Here is a 22,134-nt window from a genome sequence, read left to right on the forward strand (position 1 = left end):
CTTCTGCAAGTATGCTGTACACCATACTAAGGACATCACACCTTATGAGATATTGTTCGGGAGACCTCCACCTTTATGCCCTAAGCTTGGTTCTGAAGCAGTAGAATTGCCTAACTTTTGATACAGTCCTTGCAGGTTCTGCAGAGTCCAAAAGGAACTTTACTCCCAGATCAGGGCCACTCACAAGGAGTTGCCCAAGCTTGCCCCAGCTTTACACCCTTTTTTGCCAGGACAGGTGGTGTGGGTAAAGCGACATAAGACTGAGTCCTTGGAGCCCCACTGGAAAGCCCCCCACACACACACCATAATTCTGACCACTCCTACTGCTGTCAAGGTAAAAGGCCTGGATCCATGCCTCCCACATCAAAGCAGCGAACCTGACCAAGGACAAGTGGAAGGCGGTGCAATATGGCAACCACCCACTAAAATGGACATTTGTAAAACACTAATAATGTCATAGTGGCTTGGAAAGAGTTGGGGGAGCCAAGAGCTATATGATGTAATTTTATTTCCTTCCTTGTTAAAATTTGGGACTAAGGGCTGGGAATATGGCCTAGTGGCAAGAGTGCTTGCCTCATACATGAAGCCCTGGGTTCGATTCCCCAGCACCACATATATAGAAAATGGCCAGAAGTGGCGCTGTGGCTCAAGTGTCAGAATGCTAGCCTTGAGCAAAAAGGAAGCCAGGGACAGTGCTCAGGCCCTGAGACCAAGGCCCAGGACTGGCCAAAAAAAAAAAAAAAATTTTGGGACTAAATGTTAAAAAAAAAAGTACTTGTGTTTCTCATTCAGAGATCAATTAAAAAAAAAAAACAGAAAAAACCTGGGGCAGGCCTGTGATCTGGTACCAAGGCATCAAGCTCTAAGAAGTAAGATGGCCCATTCTGTAGGACAGGCTAGTGGAGGCCTTTTTTCATACTCTTTTGTTTCCAGATAAACACTGGAAACCTGATGGAAAAATAATTTGACTGGTATTTCTAAAACTAGCCCTTAGGATAGATTAAAAGTCTTTAAAAAGAGGGTTAAAAAGTTTTGTTTGTATGATGCAACTTGATTTCTGTGCTATTTTACAATTTGGATGTATTAAAATAGCAAAGATGGTAAGTTTGGATTCTTGTGTTTATAATTCTGGCGCTTGTAATTCTTGCATTACAAAAATTGTCATTTGAGTTTAAAGGTCTTCTAGGCAGTAATTCAGACTTAGTGCTCGCCTTGTATACATGAAGCCCTGTGTTCAACTCCTCAGCACCAGCACCACATATGTAGAAAACGGCCAAAGTGGCACTGCTGCTCAAGTGGTAGAGTGCTAGCCTTGAGCAAAAAAGAAGCCAGGGACAGTGCTCAGACCCTGAGTCCAGTCCCCAGAACTGGCCAAAAAAAAAAAAAAAGGCAATTAGATCACTCTGCTCAGAACATTCTTTACTACACCAATTTCTCAGTTTCTTTCTTGCCTGTTCTTCTCAATTCTCACCTTCCCAAACCTGTGAACCCTACAGTAAGAGGCCACACTTCACAGAATTTGCTTGCTATCAGGTCCATGAAAAGTTCTGCTGGCCCAAACTTTCCTGATTCCTGATCAACTTATAAATCGTACTTATGTCTATAGTAGTTAACCTAAACTGCCCCAAACTGAATTCTTCATATTTGTTAGGCCCCACCAGCAATTCCTCACACTATATCTTCCATACCTTAAACTGTCATCTCCCCCTTTAGAAGTCACTAGGCTCAACCATTCCCACCTCAACTAGGGTAAGCTAAACTCACTTAAAGAGTATTGCAGGGTCGCGGGCTCACACCTGTAACCCCAGCTACTCAAAGATCCAAAGACAGCATTTCAAAGCCAGTTCAGGCAGTTAAGTTTGAGACACATATCTCCAATTAACCACCAGAAAAGCCAGTCCCAAGAAGCAGTTCATAAATTTGCAAACCCCATTCACTCTAAATGTAAGCTTACACCTCAACCACAGCTATTGTGGCTCCTGGCTTTCTGGTTTCTTAACTCTGCCTCAGCCACTTATTTAACAGAAAACTTCATTTAGAAACATCTTCCCCACAGAACCTAAGCAGTAAATCCAGTTAATTAGGTCTTACTGCTGTGATAAACTCACCTGACATTGTAACCAACTGACCTAAGGATCCATAAGAAAATATGTATGGTTTAAAAGCATCTTGACAGGAGTAGAAGAAAATCAGATTAGCCATGTACCAATAGCTCAAGCCTGTAATCTTCAATACTGGAGAGGTGAGATCTGAGAACCATGGCTCAAAAATCAAGCCCCAGAAGGAAAGCTAGAGACTGGCAATGAGCAAAAATCCATTTGTGGAACTGTAGCTCAAGTGGCAGCATACCAGTCATGAGCCATAGAGCCAAGGCTCAGTACCAGCACACACTGATTAGCTACACTAATTAGGACAATATAGTTCCCTCCTGCACCAAGTGAAAATGAATCATCCATAGCCTCTACCTTGATGGAATATGTCTGTACTCAAAAATCAGTCACCGCTCCCTGCCATACAATGGTTATTTTGCAAGCTTCCCTCTGAAAAATGTGCCAAAAGCTAGGACTACAATCTGAGCAAATGCAGGGCTGACCTCCAATCGGTTTTTCAGTACTTCTCCCTGGCTCAGTTCAAGGTGAGTCAATTACTCTGAAGATTGTTGTGTTGGGTATTCTAAATAGAGGGCATTTCACATAACAAAACAAGTTTTTCAAAGTACAAAAGAACTGGTGTTTACCAAACTTCTATAACCAATTAACTAGTCATCTTAAGCATAAGTTGAAGGTTTCCTTAGTTTTTATTTTATGTACAAATATGGTCTTTCATTGGGCTTGATGTCTTGAATAATCCATTCAAAGATCGATTAGTCCAACTGAAAAAAAAAACAAGGAAATTATTTTTAAAATGTTGTAAAAGTGCAACCCAGTTCTCAAAAACACTGACTCATTACAGCATTTTTTAACTACGCATATTAATTACTGAGAAATAAGTAGTTCAAAATACTGTTACTCTTGCCCCTTACCTCAGACTTTCCAATGCAAAACAGTACTACATAAAATATTCTCCACCAAATCCTCAGAATGACTACTAAGTAATCTGAGAAAGCAGGGCCAGAGGCTAGCACCATTCAGTCATGGGGTATGAATTCAGCTTTTAACACTAGACATGAACTGAAGTTACAAAACAACTTGCTATCACTACTGCACCTGAGCTCTCACACAACTTACATCCCCTAACTACAACACAAAGGCATTAACACATAGGCTCCCCTCGCTAACTTATTCCAAGTATAAAGGTTGGTAATTCATTAGCTTCCAATTATATAGCTTCCAATTTTCTGAGAGGCAAGTATTTAATTTTTAGGACCCAAGGAGGCCTCACAATCAGGGTCATAAAACCATTAAACTGCTGAACACTTAATGCACTATCTGACCCCAGATCTCAAGATCATTACAGCATACGACAAAACCAAGCATATGGACTAGTGCTTAGCATACTTGGCTATTAACTGTCTAGGTTCTGAAAGCCTGTTGAGATGGCAAAACCAAACTGCACCGAAAAATGAGTCAAAAGAGGCCATCTCTACTTTATTAACTGCTTAAACTCTCAACTGCGTTATTAATCCTCTACGAATAGGCTAGCCAACCAGAACGTCAGAAAATGGCGCTACTGCCAGCAGGCGCAAGCTGCCACCCCGAGGGCAGCAAGGCGCAGCAGCGGAGCCTGGCGCCGGCGGACGCCTACCTTAATGAATCCGATGTCCTTCGCATACTGGCGGAAACACTGCCGGCACATGTTGAGCCCGTACTTCCGGATCAGACCGTGGCGGTTAGAGCACACACGGCTGTAAAAAATGTGGAGATGGTGCTTTGCGCAGGTCGCTGGCACTCCCGGACCCCGCGCCGGGGAGGCCCCAGCCCCACCCGCGGCCCAGCGCGCCGGCGCCGCGGGCCGGGCCTAGCAGCCCCACCACAGCCTTGTAATGGCGGCTCCGGCCTGTCAGCCTCCCCGCCGCCCTGGGGCCTCCCCAGGGCTCCTCTACTTGGGATTCTCAGAAGCCTCAAAGCCCCCAACCCCTTACCCGAGAACCACATTCTCTCCCTTACCAAGAGCGAGATCCCTGGCCGAATTTTCGGGGGTGACTCCAGTAGAGCTGCTGGTGACCCATCTTGCTTCCACAGGTCCAACGAGGAAAAAGGAAAGAAAGGCCGCACGCATGCGCTCTTCAAACTTTTCTTTTGAGACAGTTTACCCAGAATGCAGTGCTGGAACGAGACGCGTGCGCAGTATGACAACATTGTCGGGGGTGGGGAGGAAAGGGGGAAGAGTCAAATCCGACACAGGCTGGGCGGGCCCACGGTGACGTCAGCAGCACTAAACCTCTAGTAGCTTTCTGCCGCGGATCCGCCCGCCGGGCGCGGTGGCGCGCGTCTGTAATCCCAGCTACTCGGAAGGCTGAGCCCGGAGGATCGCTTGAGTCCAGGAGTTCTGGGCTGCAGTGCGCTATGCCGATCGGGTGTCCGCACTAAGTTCGGCATCAATATGGTGACCTCCCGGGAGCGGGGGAACACCAGGTTGCCTAAGGAGGGGTGAACCGGCCCAGGTCGGAAACGGAGCAGGTCAAAACTCCCGTGCTGATCAGTAGTGGGATCGCGCCTGTGAATAGCCACTGTACTCCAGCCTGGGCAACATAGCGAGACACGGTCTCCTTTTGCCTCAACGGCTGACAAACAACACACAAACTCCTTTTATTTACTACCCACGCACACAAAAGGAAAACACGCACGCTTCTACGGCCACTTTTAACCAGTGCTCACAAACGTTGGCAAAGAAACCCACACGCAACAGCCATCGCGCACACTGACCCCTACCGAACGCCGGCGGACACGCAGCCGCAGCAACGTGCACTCACAGCACGCACACGCCAGGGGGCTCGCGCGCCGCCACAAGCAGGCACACTCCTCACATCTCTTTTCATCCCAATGAAACACAAAACTTCTTTCAGCTACATTACTTCTAGGATTCTGCGGGCCACCCCTGCACAATCATTGTCACTATTGTCTAAGAATAAAAATATAAAACAGCCACCTCAACAGAAGGCGGGGGAAACTCGTGGACATTACACCATAGTTTACTGATATGACTGAGACCCTGGGTTCCATCTCTACCACCAAGTAGGTGTAGACAAATGAATTAACAAAATTAGTATTTTCTATTCTGTCCCTGCAATCATTAAGTTATTAGGATGTAATAAAAGAAGGGATCAGAGTTTTGTGGGTTTTTTTTTACTTTTTTGTTTGGTTGTCTTTTTTTTTTTTTTTTTTTTTTTTTTTGCCAGTCCTCAGGCTTGAATTTGGGGTCTGGGCACTGTCCCTGAACCTCTTTGTGCTCAAGGTCAACACTCTACCACTTGAGCCACAGCACCACTTCCAGTTTTTTCTGAATAGTTAATTGAAGATAAGAGTCTCATGAACTTTTCTGCTCAGGCTGTCTTCCAACCACCATCCTGAGATCTCAGCCTCCTGAGCAGCTAAGATTATAGGCATGAGCCACCAGCACCTGGCTGGATCAGAGATTTAAAACCAGATATAACCTTGATTTCTGCTTTTAGCACTTGAAAATCTGTACAAATACAAAACAAAATTCTGTCAGAGTCCTTTCCACTTTCTACTTTATTTGACTCAATGATATGTAATCCAACTAAAGAAGCAAAATGTGCCAGGAGCTAGTGGCTCACACCTGTAGTCCCAGCTGCTCAGGAGGCTGAGATCTCAACCTCATAGTTCAAAGCCAGCCCAGGCAGGAAAGTCTCTGAGACTCTTATGTCTAATTAACCACCAGAAAACCAGAAGTGGAGCTATGGCTCAATGTGGTAGAGCACTAGCTTTGAGCAAAAGAGCTCAAAGACAGCATCCAGCATCTCTTCCCTGAGTTAGAAGAAGAAGAAGAGGAAGAAGAAGAAGAAGAAAAGAAGAAGAAGAAGAAGAAGAAGCTTTGCTTAGGATGTCCACAAACTTCTCCACCTCCAGACTTGCCCTCCCTATAGGGATCTTTCAAGAGAACAACTGAGGCAGGACCTTTGTGTGCTCTCCTATCTAGACTGAGTGAGAACAACTCAGACACTGGCCTGCCAGTTCATTTGGCTTTGTCTATACAGCATTGTTAGCTACTGGTGGGATCACTGGTGATGGGAAAGCAGGTAGTATCCACATGGAGTCTTTTACAGGCCTGGGTACTTGTCAGCTATCTCAATATTCAAAGACTATTTGAGTTTTCCTAACTGTGCCTGCCTACAACCATACCTGGCATTCTGGAAATATGTTTCTAACACTTTGGAAATGTTTTGTCTTCAGATTTAATTGTAGATGACAGTTTGCTAATGGTTTTCCAAGCTTGGGACTAGTATGTTGGATAAATGTCTCACTAGGAATCATATACATTAGTTTGGACCCATGAAGAATTAAAAATCTCTAAACCTTTATTATTTTCTATGACAGTTTTCTCTGTATTATGCAAATAATAGCATTTTAGGCATAATTAAATCAGGGACCGAATTCCAGAAAGAAGTTCCAATCAATGTCTCGAGAACCAATTCTGGTACCAATATTGTGTTACTCAGTGTTCCCCAGAGGGACAGACAGATGGATAGACAGATAGACAGACAGACAAACAGATAATTTATTACAGTATCAGCTCCCATGCCATCTGAAACCTGGAGACCCTGAGATACCAATAGTGAGACTCAATCCAAAAGCTTCAGAATTAGACAAATCAAAGGCACCTCAGGCGGAAGCTGAAGGCCTGAGAACCTGGAGGCCAACTACTGTAGGTCCTAGAGTCCAAAGGACTGAAAAGTCTCTCAATTCAAAGGAATGGGAAAGGAAATTTCTCTCTTTCCCCCTTTCTCTCCCTCTTTTCACAACGCCCCCTCCCGACTTCTCTCCCCCACCCCATATAAATTCCTAAAGATCTTCATTTGATGTGACTCAGTGATAAAGTATCTCTTTAGCAGGCCCAACCCAAGACCCTATGTTTAATTCCCAGCACTATAGAAGATTAAAAACTGTGTTTTCATGTGGTTCTTTTACACTTTCAGCTGTGTTGTTGTTTTGTAGTACTGGTATTTGAAGTCAAGGCCTTGTGCTGGCTAAGTAAGTATTATACCATTTGAGCCAAGCCCTCAGCTCAATTTTTATTTAAATCTTATAACCATCTAAAATTTATTTCACTGTCTCCCCAGATAAAGAAATGAAGCTTCTCCCTTCCCAAATACTTACACATAGCAGTATAAATTGAGTATAACCTTGCTCTAATCTAACACAATATAAACTCCTCCCTTAAGTATTTGTTAAATGAATGAATAACATTTCTATAATAAAAATCAAATACATTCATATGCTATTATTATTCTTTCTACAAATAGGTATTAACACCTACTCTATGTAAACATTACACTAGGCCTTGCATATAACACTCATGATTTAGATCCTAGAAAAACTGTAGTGAAGAAGGGAATATACACATTAAATAACCATATAGCAATATTTTGCCCCTTGCCATGAACACTCAAACATGCTGGATGAAATATGGTGTGTTTTAAAATACAAGATTAAGCCTTCAGAAAGAGGTACCTCAAGGATTTCCATTTACCAGGTACTCTAGGAGGATTTCCCAGGGAGATTTATCCAACTGGATATTATGATTTGGATTCCAAAAGGAGCAAGAGCCACACCTTTGAGCTATGTTTTTTAACTAAAAGTAGTCAAATAGTATCTTATTTAATTTGATTTAATAAGATAATTTCATTGAATGTACTTGGGGTACTGGATGGGGAATAGCTCAGGGGTAGCGTGCTTGCTTAGTGCTTGTGAAACTCTGGGTTCAATTTCCATCTCTGGGGGAAAATTACATTAAGTATATAGAACCCTCACATCATTTTGGAAAGCCTAACAATTATTTGGCAGTGCATACCATTGTTTTATTCTAAACCTGTTAGCATTTCCCCTGCCTCAGGTTCCTAGCTCCTCCTATTAGCCCAAGATCCACCCATACCTAAATTCCCTGCCCTAGAACTATAATAGGCCACTCCCACTCACCATTAACACCTACCTACTTCCCCTTTAGCCCCAGAGAAGCTGCCATCTGGATAAGGTGCAGCAGGAGACATGGCCCCACTAATAAACCTCCTTACGAACCTTCTTCTCCTGTCTATGACGATCTCCGCCTGGTCCCGTGGGATGGCTAGGACATATCCTTTCAAAACCCACCACTGAACTCTTATGTAGCTTTCATATATTTCAGTTAGTTAACGTTTCTTCACTGAACCTATGCTTCAATAACCTCAATAATGCCAATAAAGCACTGAAGTTTTTTGGGGGGGGAGGCTGGTTTGGTTTGCTTTTTTTTTTTTTTTTTTTTTGTCAGTTCAATGGATCTTGAACTCAGGACCTAGCTTCTATTCCTAAGCTTCTTTTGCTCAAGGCCAGTAGTGCTTTACCACGTCAGCCACAACTCCACTTCCAACCCTTTCAGTAATTTATTTGAGATAAGAGTCTCACAGACTTTGCTGCCCAGCCGGCTTCCAATCATGATCCTCAGAGCTCAGCCTCCTGAATAACTGGGATTACAGCCATGAGCAACCATCACTGGGCCTAACATTTTGTTTTTTCCTTTTTCTTTTTGTATTCTTGATATGTGTGCATTTCTATTCTAGTTAATTAAAATTACCATAGCTTTTAGAAGACTTTAGATTTTCCTGGCTCACAAGTGTATGTTGAGTTGAAGTGTATATGTACTTTATTTTTTTATTAACATACATTACTTGTACAAAAGGGAGGGGCCCTGTTACATCGTCACACCTGTATCTAATGGATCTGGATGAATCTCACCCTATCACTCTCTCTTAACACCCTTTCTTAAAACGTTACAGCCAGTTTCATTGTTCTATGTTCAGACACACAAATAAAGGACTTCCACCATATCATCGTCACTCATCAAGAGTTTATGTAAGCCACATGCAAACATAATCTTAGCTACTCAGGAGGCTGAGATCTGAGGATCATGAGTCAAAGCCCACTCAGGCAAAATAAGTCTGTGAGACTCTTATATCCAACTAAACCAAAAAACCAAGCATGGTGCTGTGGTTCAGTAGCCTTGACTCAGGCGCAGGTCCCTGAGTTCAAGCCCCACAACCGATCCAAAGGAAAAAAAAGAAAGAGGTTTAAATATTTAATATTCTTGTATTCCTTTAGGTTGACATTTTGTTTCCTTCTATATAAAAACTAAAGAAGACAACTCCTATAAAGTCTGTCTTTTTAAATTGTAGAATGTGTGTAGTTTTTCTCTGTAGTCATGAGTTACTGTTACTAAACGCTTAGTAGAACTAAATGTGTAGGTGAGAATATTAAAGGAGGTAGAGGGGACGGGGGTGGTGGCAATTTATTATATTAGTAATTACTTTTTCTGAATCAAGTATGCTTTTCAGAACGTGGACTCACCAGGCAACATTTCAACACTTTCTTTGTATAAACAGTGAGGTACTTAAGAATAAATCGTGAACGGGCGCTCTCTGGCTCAATAAATGCAAACGGAAAGGGAAGGGCCCGCGGGTGTGGCAGGCGTCCCGCATCGGTCCCGAGTGGAGACGGTTCACCACCCGCGTCGCGGAGTCACAGCTGCCCGACAGGGCCTGCCAAGTTAACTGCTGGCATGCACGTGGCTCCAGAGATACCAAAATACCGCCAGCTGACCCTTGTCAGGTCCTCATCACCGGCTTCTGGGATAACAACTCGCGACGTTGCAAAAACACTAACACCGGCCTTCCATCTGGAACCATGGAGGCTGAGGGCGCTCACAGGTGGGACGGAGCCCACTGTAAACAAGAGTACCACACCCAGCCGCGCCCACGGAGACATGGCGTCCTCGCCGAACGCCCGTTCAGAAGGACCCAAGTCCGGTCCTCAAGCTGTCGACATGCGCGGTCCACAGGCTCATGAATACAGTCAATGGTCAAACGAACCCGATAAGGTGAAATATTTCTCCTATGGGACTTAGAAAGCCCCGGACACCTGCACTCAGCGAGCAGGCAGATCCGCGGGCAGCTTGAGCGCTCGAGGACCCCAGCGGCTGCTCGGTGTGGCGGGAAGGAGGACGTTTCAAAGCCCACTAGCCCCAGTGGCCCGGGCTCCGGCAGGATGAAGCTAAACTGCGAGGTAGAGGTGGTCAGCCGACACTTGCCAGCCTTGGGGCTGAGGAACCGGGGCAAGGGTGTCCGAGCCGTAGTAAGTCTTTGTCAGCAGCGGCCCCAAGCCAGCGGCGATCCCGATAGCCTGCACCCCGCCTGCCTGTTTGTCTCCACCATGAAGGACAAGCACGGAACCCGCTACAAGGTACGGTGGGAGCGGGCAGGCAGTGCCAGGGGCTCAGCTATTCCCGGGGCGCCCGACTCTTCTGGAGGCTACAGTCCGCCTTGGGTGGTGGTGGGAGTTCCTGAGCACTCGGCCCCTGTGCTCACCGCCACCACCACGGCCCTCGGTGTCTTATCAATCTTCCTACGGACGCGAAGTAAAACACACTTTGGGAATAACTTTTTTTTCGTTACTTTTCTCAGTTCTGCTGCTCAGTTTGCTGCGCCGCTGTTCAATGAGAGCAGCCCCGCCCTCTTAGGGCCCACAGCTTGTCAGCATGCGTGAAACTACCGTAACTGCATTTTCATTCAGTAAATTATTTCTCCCACCTTATTTTCTGGTGTGTACCCCCCACCTTAAGAGATAAAACATAGAATCCCAAATCGTTATTGTTAACACTACCGACCCATTAGGTCCAGCGCTTGTTTTGTATCCGCAGGGCCGTGGCAAACTCTAGAGTTAGAAGTTGAAATAAAGTTTACAAAACACAAAGTTTATAAAATTTGATTTTCTCAGTTATCAGTCACTGTTACTTTGTGGCTGCTGTATCTTTATGTCAACTATAAAGATGAGGGAACAGTTCGCCCAATCTTGCATTAACTTGGGTTTCACCTGTGTGCGCGTGTGTATGCCAATACTGGGACTTGAACTGAAGGTCTCATGCTGTGGATAAGCCTTTTCTCTCAAGACTGGTTCTCTACCATGTAAGTAACAGTTCCACTTCTGGCTATTTGCTGGTTAATTGGAGATAAAGGGTCTTACGGATTTTTCTGCCTAGGCTGGTTTTGAATCTCACGCCCCAGATTTCAGTATCCTAGTTGCTTTGTTTTTTGCATTGGTACTGGAGCTTGGAAATCAGAGCCTTGAACTCTTGCTTGGTGCCCTCATTTTCCCACAATGCTGGCACTTTACCACTTGAGGCACACATCTACTTCCAGCTTTTTGCTGGTTAATTTGCAATCAGATCTCAGGGGTTTGTCTATCTGGACTGGCTTGGATCCTCAGATCTCAGCCTGCTGAGTAGCTGTGATTGTAGACATATGCCACCAAGCTCAGGGCTTGACTGGATTTTATACAATTTATGTAATTATCTTAGATGTTATGTTCCACACTGAATACCTAGTTGAGGGAAGAAATTACTACTCTCATTTAGAACAAGCTAATAATGTTTGATACTAAGTAATTGAAGTCTGCATTTCCTTCTGTTTGTGGAACTCATACAATTTTTTGAATTGAAAGAACTTCAGAAACTACAGGGACTAGAGGTATGGCTCCAAGGTACTTTCCACACTTAGCACCAAAACCTAGTCTTCAAGGCCCAAGCCTCATACTACTGTCATTCAGCCAGCTTACTACTGTGTCTTAGTACTATGGTACCAATCTAGTAAACATTCTCCAACTCCTGTCAATCTCATTCACCCACCCTGCTCTTTTCAGATAACCACCCCCACACCCCTAATTGATCAGCTTTCATTGGGATTCTTTATGCAGTCATCATACATGATTATAATACATTTCAGAATGATTCGCCCTCCAGTGTTCTTTTGCCCTCACTTCCCCCAAGCAGTCCCATATTTAGAATCATGTTCTATATGTGTACTTATGTGTGTGGGTGTGTGCTGCGGCACTTGAGCTGTTGGCACCTGGCTTCAAAATCTAGAATTCTATGCATGATCTGATCTGTTTACCCTTTTTTATTCAGCTGTTGCTTCTCTGGAACCTTACAGCCATCCTGAACTATAGGCCTTTCCTTCCTTCACAGGTTTGCATACATGCTCTCCTACTAGAATACTGTTCCATCCAGCTCCCCTCTGACACTCATCATCACCCTGATCCTTCCTTTGTCTTGCCTGTACTTGTTTGAATTTTTGTTATGCTTATAACAATTTCTTTAATGGCTGTCTCAGATTTTCAATTTTTATTTGTATCTTCTTTAAATTCTTTATTTTGTTTCAACTTTTTTTTATTAGCCTACATTAGTTATAGATGGCAGATTTCATTGTGACATTTCCATGCCAGATATTTGACTTTGTAAGTATAATTACCATGCCAATCTTAGCCATCATTGTGTCCTAGGCACCTGATACATAGTGGCTTAATCAGTAAAAAGCAGAAGCAATTCAGTCAATTTTATGTCAGTCATTGTAGCTCTGAGGTTAACAGTAGCAAGCACCACAAGTTTTTTATTTTGATACCCCAGAGTAATGATTTGATGTTATGAAAACAAGTAAGTGCTACTGGCTATTATTACTATAAACAGTTATTCAAAAAACAGGGGATTCTAGGCTGGGAAGGTGGCTTAGTGGTAGAGTGCTTGCCTTGCATGCATGAAGCCCTGGGTTTGATTCCTCTGTACCACATAAACAGAGAACGCTGGAAGTAGTGCTGTGGCTCCAGTGGTAGAGTGCTAGCTTTGAGCAAAAGAAGCTCAGGAACAGTGCCCAGGCCCTGAGTTCAAGTCCCAGAATTGGGGGAGCGAAAAAAAAGTAGGGATTGTTTGCAAGAAAGAGTCTGGACAGATAAAGAATAATATGTACCACATGTTAGACAGTTATAACTAAACTGCTTTAAAAAAAAAAAATCAACCAGGAGGGCTAGGAATATGGCCTAGTGGTAGAGTGCTTGCCTCCTGAACATGAAGCCTTGGGTTCGACTCCTCAGCACCACATATATAGAAAAAGCCAGAAGTGGTGCCATGGCTCAAGTGGAAGAGTGCTAGCCTTAAGCAAAAAGAAGCCAGGGACAGTGCTCGGGCCCTGAGTTCAAGCCCCAGGACTGGAAAAAACAAAATCAACCAGGAACTGGGAATGTGACTTAGTGGTAGAGTGCTTGCTACCACATAAAAACAAAAAATGAAATGAATAAAAAAAGTCAGCCAAACCTTCACAGTAAAAAGCATTCAGGTCTGGGCATAGTGGTATATAACTATAATCCAGCTCTGGGTAAGTGGAGGCAAGAAGATAAAAAATTCAAGGTGAGCTGGGCCTTAGTTACTCAGGACACTGAGATCTGAGAATGACAGTTGAAGGCCAGCCTGGACTTTTGTGAGACGTTTACGTTCAATTTACCAGCAAAAACTGGATATAGAAGAGTGGTTTGGTAATAGACTACCACCTTTGGGGGGAAAAGCCAAGAGAAAGCACAAGGACCTGAGTCAAACCCCAGTACCACATGAAAAAAAAAGAAAGTTCAAGGCCAGCCTGGGTAACATTAAAAAGAAAATAAAAAGAAAGAAAAAAGGAAGAAAAGAAGGGAAAAAAGAAATTAAAACACTTCATCTTTAGGACCAAAGGCCAAACCAAAGCCTGGAAAAGTGACTGGCACACTGTAGTTGTAACAATACTGAATAACAATATCTATTTTTGTCCCTTTTTCCCTGATTTGTTTTAAGCAGCTAAAGGAAAACATTGAGCAGTTCTTCACCAAATTTGTGGATGAGGGGAAAGCCACTGTAAGGTTAAAAGAGCCACCTGTGGATATCTGTCTAAGTAAGGTATGGTATTACAGGCAGTAATGACTGAGTTGCCTGCTGTGTTTTCTTTACAGAAGAAAATTGTGCAAGCTTCCTGATAGCCCACATAGCTAAATAGAGATGGGCTCTTATCGATGTGCCACAGAGGCAGCTTTATTCCCTCTAAAGAGCAGACGCTTCCTTAGTGAGGTGCACTGGATAAGAGTAAAACTGGGTTTGCTTCTGTGCCCAAGATGGCTTCCAAGAGGGAGTTTTGGTGATCTTAACAGGAACTCTCTGGCAAATAGCACACGTGTATATTTTGTCAGCTGAATCTCATATTACAAATTTGGTGTGATAGATAAAATGCAATGACATTAATCTTTTTGTATTTTATAGTATTTTAAAAACACAGACCATTAAAACAATTATATGTTCTTTTGCTCTTTCTTTCCTCTTCCCTCTTTTGGAGTAGGAGCTGCCTAGCAAGTGTAAGGCCCTGAATTCAAACTCTAGTCACAAAAATGGAGGGTTGGGCTAGAGCCATGGCTTCAAGTAATAGAAGACCTACTTGTCTAGCAAGCTAGGAGGCCCTGATTTCAAACTCTAGTACTTCCAGGGGAAAAAAATCTACCAAGATAGTATGAACAGTGGCTTCCTCTTCATTTTTCCCCCCCTTCATTATGCCCTGAGCCTTGATCTTGAGTATGTCAAGCATGCAATGTATGACTGAGCTACCTTTCCAACCCTGAACTTCACATTGTTTTTTGGATAGAACATAATCATTTTGCTTCCTTGTGATTAATATATCCTTCCACAACTTAAGTTACCAAGTTAAGTTACCAACTTAAAAATGAAATAGACAAATTTCTAGACTCAGTCTATTGGCCTTCCTCTTTCTCTGTCTATTTGACCTTTATTTTTATTGCTTCATTTAGAACTCTGCCTCAGAAAAAAGTGATCAGTTTTCCCCTGGGCTACTGACATTGCCATTATTTCTCACTCTTTTCTTGGTCAGTAAGCCAGTTTACTCTATTTTACCTTTTTTTGCCAGTCCGGTGGCTTGAACTCAGGCCTGAGCACTGTCCCCGAGTTTCTTTTGCTCAGGGCTAGCACTCTACCACTTGAGCCACAGTGCCACTTCTGGCTTCTTTTGTGTGTGTGGTCCTGAGGAATCAAATCCAGGACTTCATGCATGCTAGGCAAGCACTCTACCACTAAGCCACATTCCCAGCCCTATTTTACTTTCAATTTTTTAAAATTTTTTAAAATTTTTATTTTTTTATTTTTTTTGCCAGTCCTGGGGCTTGGACTCAGGGCCTGAGCACTGTCCCTGGCTTCTTTTTGCTCAAGGCTAGCACTCTGCCACTTGAGCCACAGCGCCACTTCTGGCCATTTTCTGTATATGTGGTGCTGGAGAATTGAACCCAGGGCTTCAGGTATACGAGGCAAGCACTCTTTGCCACGAGGCTGTATCCCCAGCCCCCCTATTTTACTTTCTTGATATAGGTCTCCAGACTTTTCCATTATTAATTGTATATACACAAAGAAGTTCAGCTTCTTTTGCTCAAGGCTAGCACTCTGCCCCATGAACCACAGCCCCATTTCTGGCTTTTTTGATAATTTAGTGGAGATAAAGAATTTCACAGACTTCTTCTGCCCAGGCTATCTGAAACCCTGATCCTCAGATCTCAGCTTCTTGAGTAACTAGGATTACAGGCGTGAGCCACCAGTGCCCTGCTTATTTTACTACTTTTAATAGTGCCCTGTCCCAACAAAATAGTATTGCAGACTTAGATTCTCAAATTTCCGGAAGTTCACTCATCCTTTACTTAGAAAAAAAACTTCTTAAATATCTTACAAATATTAGCTATTTTTATTGATGATTTAATTCAAGTGCCATTTAACTTGCTAGTTATGGTAGTTTATTTTTCTCTGCAGCTGGGACCAATCTCTTCATTTCATCTTTCCTATTTTTTACTATTTTATTGCTTCATTTTATTTTATTTTTTGAGACCACATAGCTCAGACTGGCCTAGAATTCATGATCTTAATAACTACCTCAGTGTCTTAGGTAGTAGGATTTAGACATGTGGTAACACACCAGGAAAAGATTTCTTTTTTTCTTTTGGCAGTAGTAGTGTTTATACTGAGGTCCTAGCACTTCCTAAACAAGTGCTCCGTTACTATAGAATTTTTTACATGAAGAACTAGCCATATGTGCATTATCTAAAATGGAATATTTATTTGCCTTTTTTTTTGTTTAGGCCAATGCCAGCAACTTAAAGGATTTCCTTTCAGCTATGAGACTGGCTTATAGAGGCTGCTGTATCAACACACAACTTTCAACACCCACACCAGTGAAGACTTCAGAATTTGAAAAATTTAAAACCAAAATGCTTATCACAACCAAAAAAGACTATCCTGTAACCAAGAGTTTTCCCCATTTTCTGGAACATCTTCAAACTTCTTATTGTGGGCTTCTTCGAGTTGATATGCGTATGCTTTGCTTAAAAAACCTCAGGAAGTTGGACTTGAGTCACAACCATATTAAAAAACTTCCAGCTACAATTGGAGACCTCATACACCTTCAAGAACTTAACCTAAGCGACAATCACTTGGAGTCTTTTAGTGTGGCCTTATGTCAGTGTACGCTCCAAAAGTCACTTCGGAGTTTGGATCTCAGCAAAAACAAAATCAAAGCACTTCCAATACAGTTTTGCCAACTTCAAGAACTTACAGATTTAAAACTTGATGACAATCAACTGATTCGGTTTCCCTTCAAGATAGGACAGCTAACAAACCTTCATTTTTTATCAGCAGCTAGAAATAAGCTTCCATTTTTACCTAGTGAATTTAAAATGTTATCCCTTGAATATTTGGATCTTTTTGGCAATACTTTTGAACCACCAGAAGCCCTTCCAACTATAAAGCTGCAAGCACCATTAACTTTACTGGAATTGTCTGCACGAACAGTACTAAATAATAGGTAAGACCTTCATAGTCATAAATGTGGTGCCTAGTATTCTCATGAAACGGACAGTAATAGTTACAGTCTAATAGAACTTTTCAGTAGAATTTCTGTGCACACTCTCATTTCATTAGGGTCTCTGCCCAAACGTCATTCCAGAGAGTTCTTATTTGTTCCACCTTTCAGAAGTTCTATTCAATGCTGGATTCAATTCTCAAACCTGTAATCCTGGCTACTTGGGAGATGGAGATTGGAGGATTGCAGTTCAGAGCTAGTCAGGACCAGTGGCTGGGCACAATAGCATGCAAGTCCATCAGGGCATAAATCTAGAGCCTACTGAAAATAGCCAGCATAGAAAAGGGGTTGGAGGAATGACAGAGACCACATTCATAGCAAATGCAAGGCTCTTAGTTCAAACCCCAGTACTACACATGCACACACACAAAATTATTTACCTAATTACATGGCTTATTTTGGTATTGTCACAGTACTTACAACTTGTGTTATGTGTGTATATAATTTTTTTAAACATTTGTTTGTTGGCTGATTTTCTCATAGTGTGTTTCCTGAGGGCATGAGTTTGTTTTACTTTCCATTGAATCCCTAGAGTCTAAAAATGTGATGGCTTCTGTACTTGGCTCATATTACACATTTAATAGCTGAATAAATGTATAGCAAGTGGTAGAGCATTAGCCTTGAGCAAAAGAGCTTGGGGACAGGGCCCAGGCCCCAGGATCAAGCCATACAACTGACGAAAATAAAAAGTTCTTAAATGATGTAGGTCCCTAGACCCTACCCCATATCAACTAGTTCAAAGAATCTCTGAAAATGACCTCTTCTGTGTTAGAAATTTAAATGTATGTGGTGAACCAGTGACTTGATTCTGCCTAAGTGTTATTGGTTATAAACCCTCTTAGATCCAGGCCATTTGGTAGTATATTTGTCCCATTTTTTAACCAGTTGGAAAAATAATATACTGACCCTTAAGTTGCAATTTATTCTTCTGTCATTATAATTCAGGGTCCTAGTAAACTGTCATGATTATATAAGGTTCTGAATTTAGTAACACAATACATTTTTTTCCCAAATAGGATTCCATATGGCCCTCATATCATTCCTTTCCATCTTTGCCAAGATTTGGATACTGCTAAAACCTGTGTTTGTGGAAGATTTTGTCTAAACTCTTTCATCCAAGGAACTACTGCCATGAATCTACACTCCATTGCCCACACTGTGGTCTTGGTAGACAATATGGGTGGAACTGAAGCACCTATTATCTCGTACTTCTGTTCTCTAGCCTGCTATGTAAATTCCTCTGATATGTTAAAGTAATAAGGTGATACCTCAAAGAAATTTCATTTAGTCACAGGTCAATTTTGGATTCATGTACAGTTTGTGATTTAACAGTGTTAAAATGAAAAATCTTTTCATATACTTGTTTGACTAAATTTGTAATCCTTAAAAATGAATTTAAAGGACATGGTGGTACATGTGTACATTCCCAGCTGATTACACCTCAAGTTCTTAACCAGTTTGGGTATATAGCAAAATTCTGTGTCAAAAGAATAACAGAAAATGAGAAGTTTATTTTATATGGAATTAACTGTTAATACATTTTCCAGGATTGTTTTAGCCCTGTAGGATTCTGTTGTTGTTTTGCTTTGTGCCAAAACTGGGACTTGAACTCAGGTCCTGGCGTCCAAACTTGGCCTTTTCAAGACTGGTAATCTGCCACTTGAGCCACAACTCCACTTCCAGCTTTTTGTTGGTTCATTGGAGATAAGTCTCAGCCTTTCTTCCCAGACTGGCTTTGAAACCACCATCCTCAGTTTTCAGCCTCTTGAGTAGCTAGGATTACAGATATGAGCTGCCAGCATCTAACCCCATAGTACTCTTGGAATGTTAAAATGATACTGATTCTAATTATCCAGGTTCTAAGAAATGTAATCAACTTTCTTGAATTTCAGTGAAGGAAATTGAGTTTCTGTATACAATTAATATGTTCTACAGGACTAATATTCTCAGTCACAGTGAACACTTGTTTAGTATTAAAATTACACACAGGTTGAAAATTTCTAAAATCCAAAATGCTTCAAAATTCAAAATATTTTGAGCACTGACATGCTACAAGTGGAAAATTCCATAACTTAATCTTCCTATGACAGATCCTAGTCAAAGCGTAATCTTCTTGGTATACTGAAAATACTGTGAGATTACCTTTAGGCTATGAAATATATATTAAATTTTGGGCTTAGTCTTTGGTCAAATCCCAAGATTTCTCAGTGTCAGGTCCTAGTGGCTCACACTTGTAATCCTAGCTGCTCAAGAGGCTGAAATCATGCTTGAAAGCCACCAGAGACTAAAGTCTTAGACTTTATCTTCAACTCCAAAATACCAGCAGAAAGCAAGGCCAGAGACATGACTCAAGTGGTAAGAGTGTCTGCCAAGCAATTCTGAGGAAGAGTTCAAGCTCCAGTACCAGAAAAAAAACCAAAACCAGAAACCTTTTGAATATGTAAGTATTCCAAAAACTGAGAGGGAAAAAACACTAGTTCTTCTAAGATGCTAAGCATACCATTTGTTTTTCATGCAGTAATTGCTTTGTAACAGACCTCAGCTTTTTAACTTTTATAATATCCTTCACATAATCTTTCGAACTGAGGGAGCAAAACTTGATACTTTTAAAGTGCGTTTGTGTTTAACTTTTTGTCACAATGTTTAATGTAAAGTTATACCAGCATGATGTAGAGCAAAAAATTTTTTTAAATCCTGGAAGCTAACAGTACTATGCTGTTCTATTCCCATTGCCCTACTTCAGATCATCCTCCCTACTAAACCACTTCAATAACCTCAAAAATCTATTTTTGTAAATAAAGCTACTGGAGAAAACCCGCTGTAGTATCTTACTACCATTCTGGGATTGGAGGCAGGTTCTCTATACCCTTTCTTTGCATATTAACCATCTTTATAAAATGTATCCTAATTGGGACTCATTTCCTTGAAAATTCAAGAATTCCCAAGTAAAGATTGTTTTAAATATTACACTTAGCAGAAATGAACTCGTTTTCTGAACCAGGCATCCTGCCGAGAACATGAACCATCTGCCCAGTGTGTGTATCACCACTAGCCCATTGTTCAGTAGTCATGTTAAAGGATGAACTGTCTCAATACTGCAGTGTTAACTTTATTGTAATTTTTTCTTATGTGCCATTCCTAAGCTTTTTTGCTCAGGGCAAGCCAATACCACTTGGGCCACAGCTCCACTTCCAGCTTTGTTTATTGGAGAAGAGTTTTCTGCCCAAGCTGGCTTCAGAACTGTGGATCTGGATCCTCAGATCTCCCAGTAACTAGGATTACAGGCATAAACTACTGGCTCTATTAATTTTGCTATGCCAAATTTATAAATTGAACTACTCTATGTACATATGTATGGGAAAAATAGAGTTCTATTCCAGGTTTCTACTGGAAGTCTAGAAACTATCCCCAGTTGAAAATAGGGGTGAGATGGATTAGTGGATCAGAAGGAAGTCTGAGAATATCTTTCCCCTATATCATTCAGTGTAACCTAGTTATAAAGTGAGGTATGACTCTGTCTTCCTTAAAGGTAAAAAATACCAACTCGTGTTGGTACTAATGTTTTTAGCTCAGGGTTTGGGTGTTCTCCCTGAGCTTTTGTGCTAAAGGCGTTAACATTCTACCACCCTAGCCATACCCCACCCTCCAGCTTTTTAGTGATTGATGTCCTTAACAGGAGCATATTGAAAGAAACACATGTCACCTTACACTTATATATGCTGAGGATTCAGAGGCAAAATGATCATTTGAAGTTAACCTTCCAAATAAACCAACAATTCAGAAAACGAGGACCCTAACATGCCATCTTATTTCAATCAAAAAAAGCCAAAAACAGGGCTGGGAATATGGCCTAGTGGTAAAGTGCTCACCTTGTAAAAAAAAAAAAAAAAGCCAAGACACTTAAAAGTATGGGCACTTTCTGTCATTTATTAGTTTTCCATCACGTAATTCTGTAGCTTCAAGATCTTCCCCTCAAAATGAATACCAACCCCCTCCCCCCAAAGTTTAGAACTGGATCACTTGGCCCTTTCTCTTCTTATCTCCTCCCAATTCAAAATGCTTGCATCTCTTAATGGCCAGCATCCTCTTGGATCTGCAGTTAGGCTCAACACATTCAAGCCTCAGCACAATCTTCTTGGTGGTTTTAGCCTTCTTCCGGAATATTGGCTTGGTCTGCCCACCATAGCCACTCTGCTTCCGATCATAGCGCCTCTTCCCTTGGGCATACAGGGAATCTTTGCCCTTTTTGTACTGGGTCACTTTGTGAGGCTGATGCTTGCCACACTTCTTACAGAAAGTCCTTCTGGTTTTAGGTACATTGACCATCTTTGCAGTAGAGCTGTCTGCAAAATGAGAATAAAATATAACATTGAACACTGAAAATGCCAAAATATAAAAAAGCGACATTTGACAATATAAATTCATCAACCAAGTACTCCTTTTCCACACGAATAAACGCATATAAAGTGAACCCCTTTGGGGAATATTTAAGTCACTGGCTGGGTCTGGGGATCTAGCACGGTGGTAGATGCTAGGCCTTCAGGCTGGATCTCCAGCACTGCGTTCATGAACAAGAACGGAAATATTTATAAAATGAGACTTACTAAATAAAAATAGGCAGGCAGGCAGGCAGGCGTGGAAATGCACTCGGGAGACTGAGGCCCAGCCTCCGGAGGAGAAACCACAGCGCTGAGGGCCGCAGTACTGCGCTGTTTAACGACTAGCTTCCGGGCTGCGCAAAGAAAAATAGATGGTGGTTTTCTCCAGCCAACATTGGACTCGCGCTTCCCCTCCGACTACCGCCGCCACCCGCTTCCTCCATTTTCTAGTTCCAGGGTGCGACCGCGGCCGTACCAGACGGCAACTAGGGCTCCGACCCGCCCAGTTTCTTTTCCAAAGAACACGCGGCTCCGGTTCCGCGCTTCCTCTCCGCAGCCCCGCCAGCTGACGTGTACCGCGGCTCCACCGCCGCCATGCTCCCACACCGGTGCCGAAGGCTGAGCCAGCTCCTGGGCCCAACCAAGCCCGGACGCCGGGCCTAGCCTTCGCTTCCCCACAAGGGTCTAATCATCCCGAGATTCTAAACAGTGAGAGCCCCTAAAGAAGCCGGTACGGCCGCCCTCCCGCACTTACCCGGGAGACCCGGAGACCACGACACGCTCCTCACGCTGCTCCGAGGAAAAGGACTAGCCGAACGGAAGTAGGAACTGAACTCGAGTGGCAGGATTACC

The 22,134-nt window shown here is 42.5% G+C and overlaps 3 protein-coding genes across 6 annotated transcripts; 1 reads left to right on the plus strand and 2 right to left on the minus strand.

Moving 5' to 3' along the window:
- Positions 1-2,774: 2,774 nt before the first annotated feature.
- Rps29 (ribosomal protein S29) lies at positions 2,775-4,257 on the minus strand. The gene is made up of 3 exons (XM_048362119.1): positions 4,107-4,257; positions 3,745-3,844; positions 2,775-2,872 (listed from the first exon to the last, which is right to left on the minus strand). Exons 1-3 carry the CDS (start codon positions 4,166-4,168, stop codon positions 2,864-2,866), a joined length of 171 nt encoding a protein of 56 aa, XP_048218076.1. The 5' UTR covers positions 4,169-4,257; the 3' UTR covers positions 2,775-2,863.
- Positions 4,258-10,107: 5,850 nt separating this feature from the next.
- Lrr1 (leucine rich repeat protein 1) lies at positions 10,108-18,387 on the plus strand. Of its 2 annotated transcripts, none has more exons than XM_048362282.1 (4): positions 10,108-10,388; positions 13,798-13,899; positions 16,125-16,846; positions 17,920-18,387. In XM_048362282.1, exons 1-4 carry the CDS (start codon positions 10,194-10,196, stop codon positions 18,158-18,160), a joined length of 1,260 nt encoding a protein of 419 aa, XP_048218239.1. In that variant the 5' UTR covers positions 10,108-10,193; the 3' UTR covers positions 18,161-18,387. The 2 variants fall into 2 exon arrangements, with proteins under 2 accessions (XP_048218239.1, XP_048218240.1); XM_048362283.1 differs by having other exon boundaries at positions 10,111-10,388; positions 13,801-13,899; positions 17,920-18,385.
- A 2,423-nt stretch (positions 18,388-20,810) lies between these two features.
- Rpl36al (ribosomal protein L36a like) lies at positions 20,811-22,099 on the minus strand. 3 transcript variants are annotated; one of them, XM_048362290.1, is made up of 3 exons: positions 22,037-22,099; positions 21,512-21,635; positions 20,811-21,246 (listed from the first exon to the last, which is right to left on the minus strand). In XM_048362290.1, exon 3 carries the CDS (start codon positions 21,227-21,229, stop codon positions 20,909-20,911), a length of 321 nt encoding a protein of 106 aa, XP_048218247.1. In that variant the 5' UTR covers positions 21,230-21,246; positions 21,512-21,635; positions 22,037-22,099; the 3' UTR covers positions 20,811-20,908. The 3 variants fall into 3 exon arrangements, with proteins under 3 accessions (XP_048218247.1, XP_048218245.1, XP_048218248.1); XM_048362288.1 differs by having other exon boundaries at positions 21,508-21,635; XM_048362291.1 differs by lacking the exon at positions 21,512-21,635 and having other exon boundaries at positions 22,037-22,084.
- Positions 22,100-22,134: the final 35 nt, after the last annotated feature.

Source organism: Perognathus longimembris, chromosome 14 (genome assembly GCF_023159225.1).
Source record: "Perognathus longimembris pacificus isolate PPM17 chromosome 14, ASM2315922v1, whole genome shotgun sequence".
In the NCBI taxonomy this organism is placed as follows: domain Eukaryota; kingdom Metazoa; phylum Chordata; class Mammalia; order Rodentia; family Heteromyidae; genus Perognathus; species Perognathus longimembris.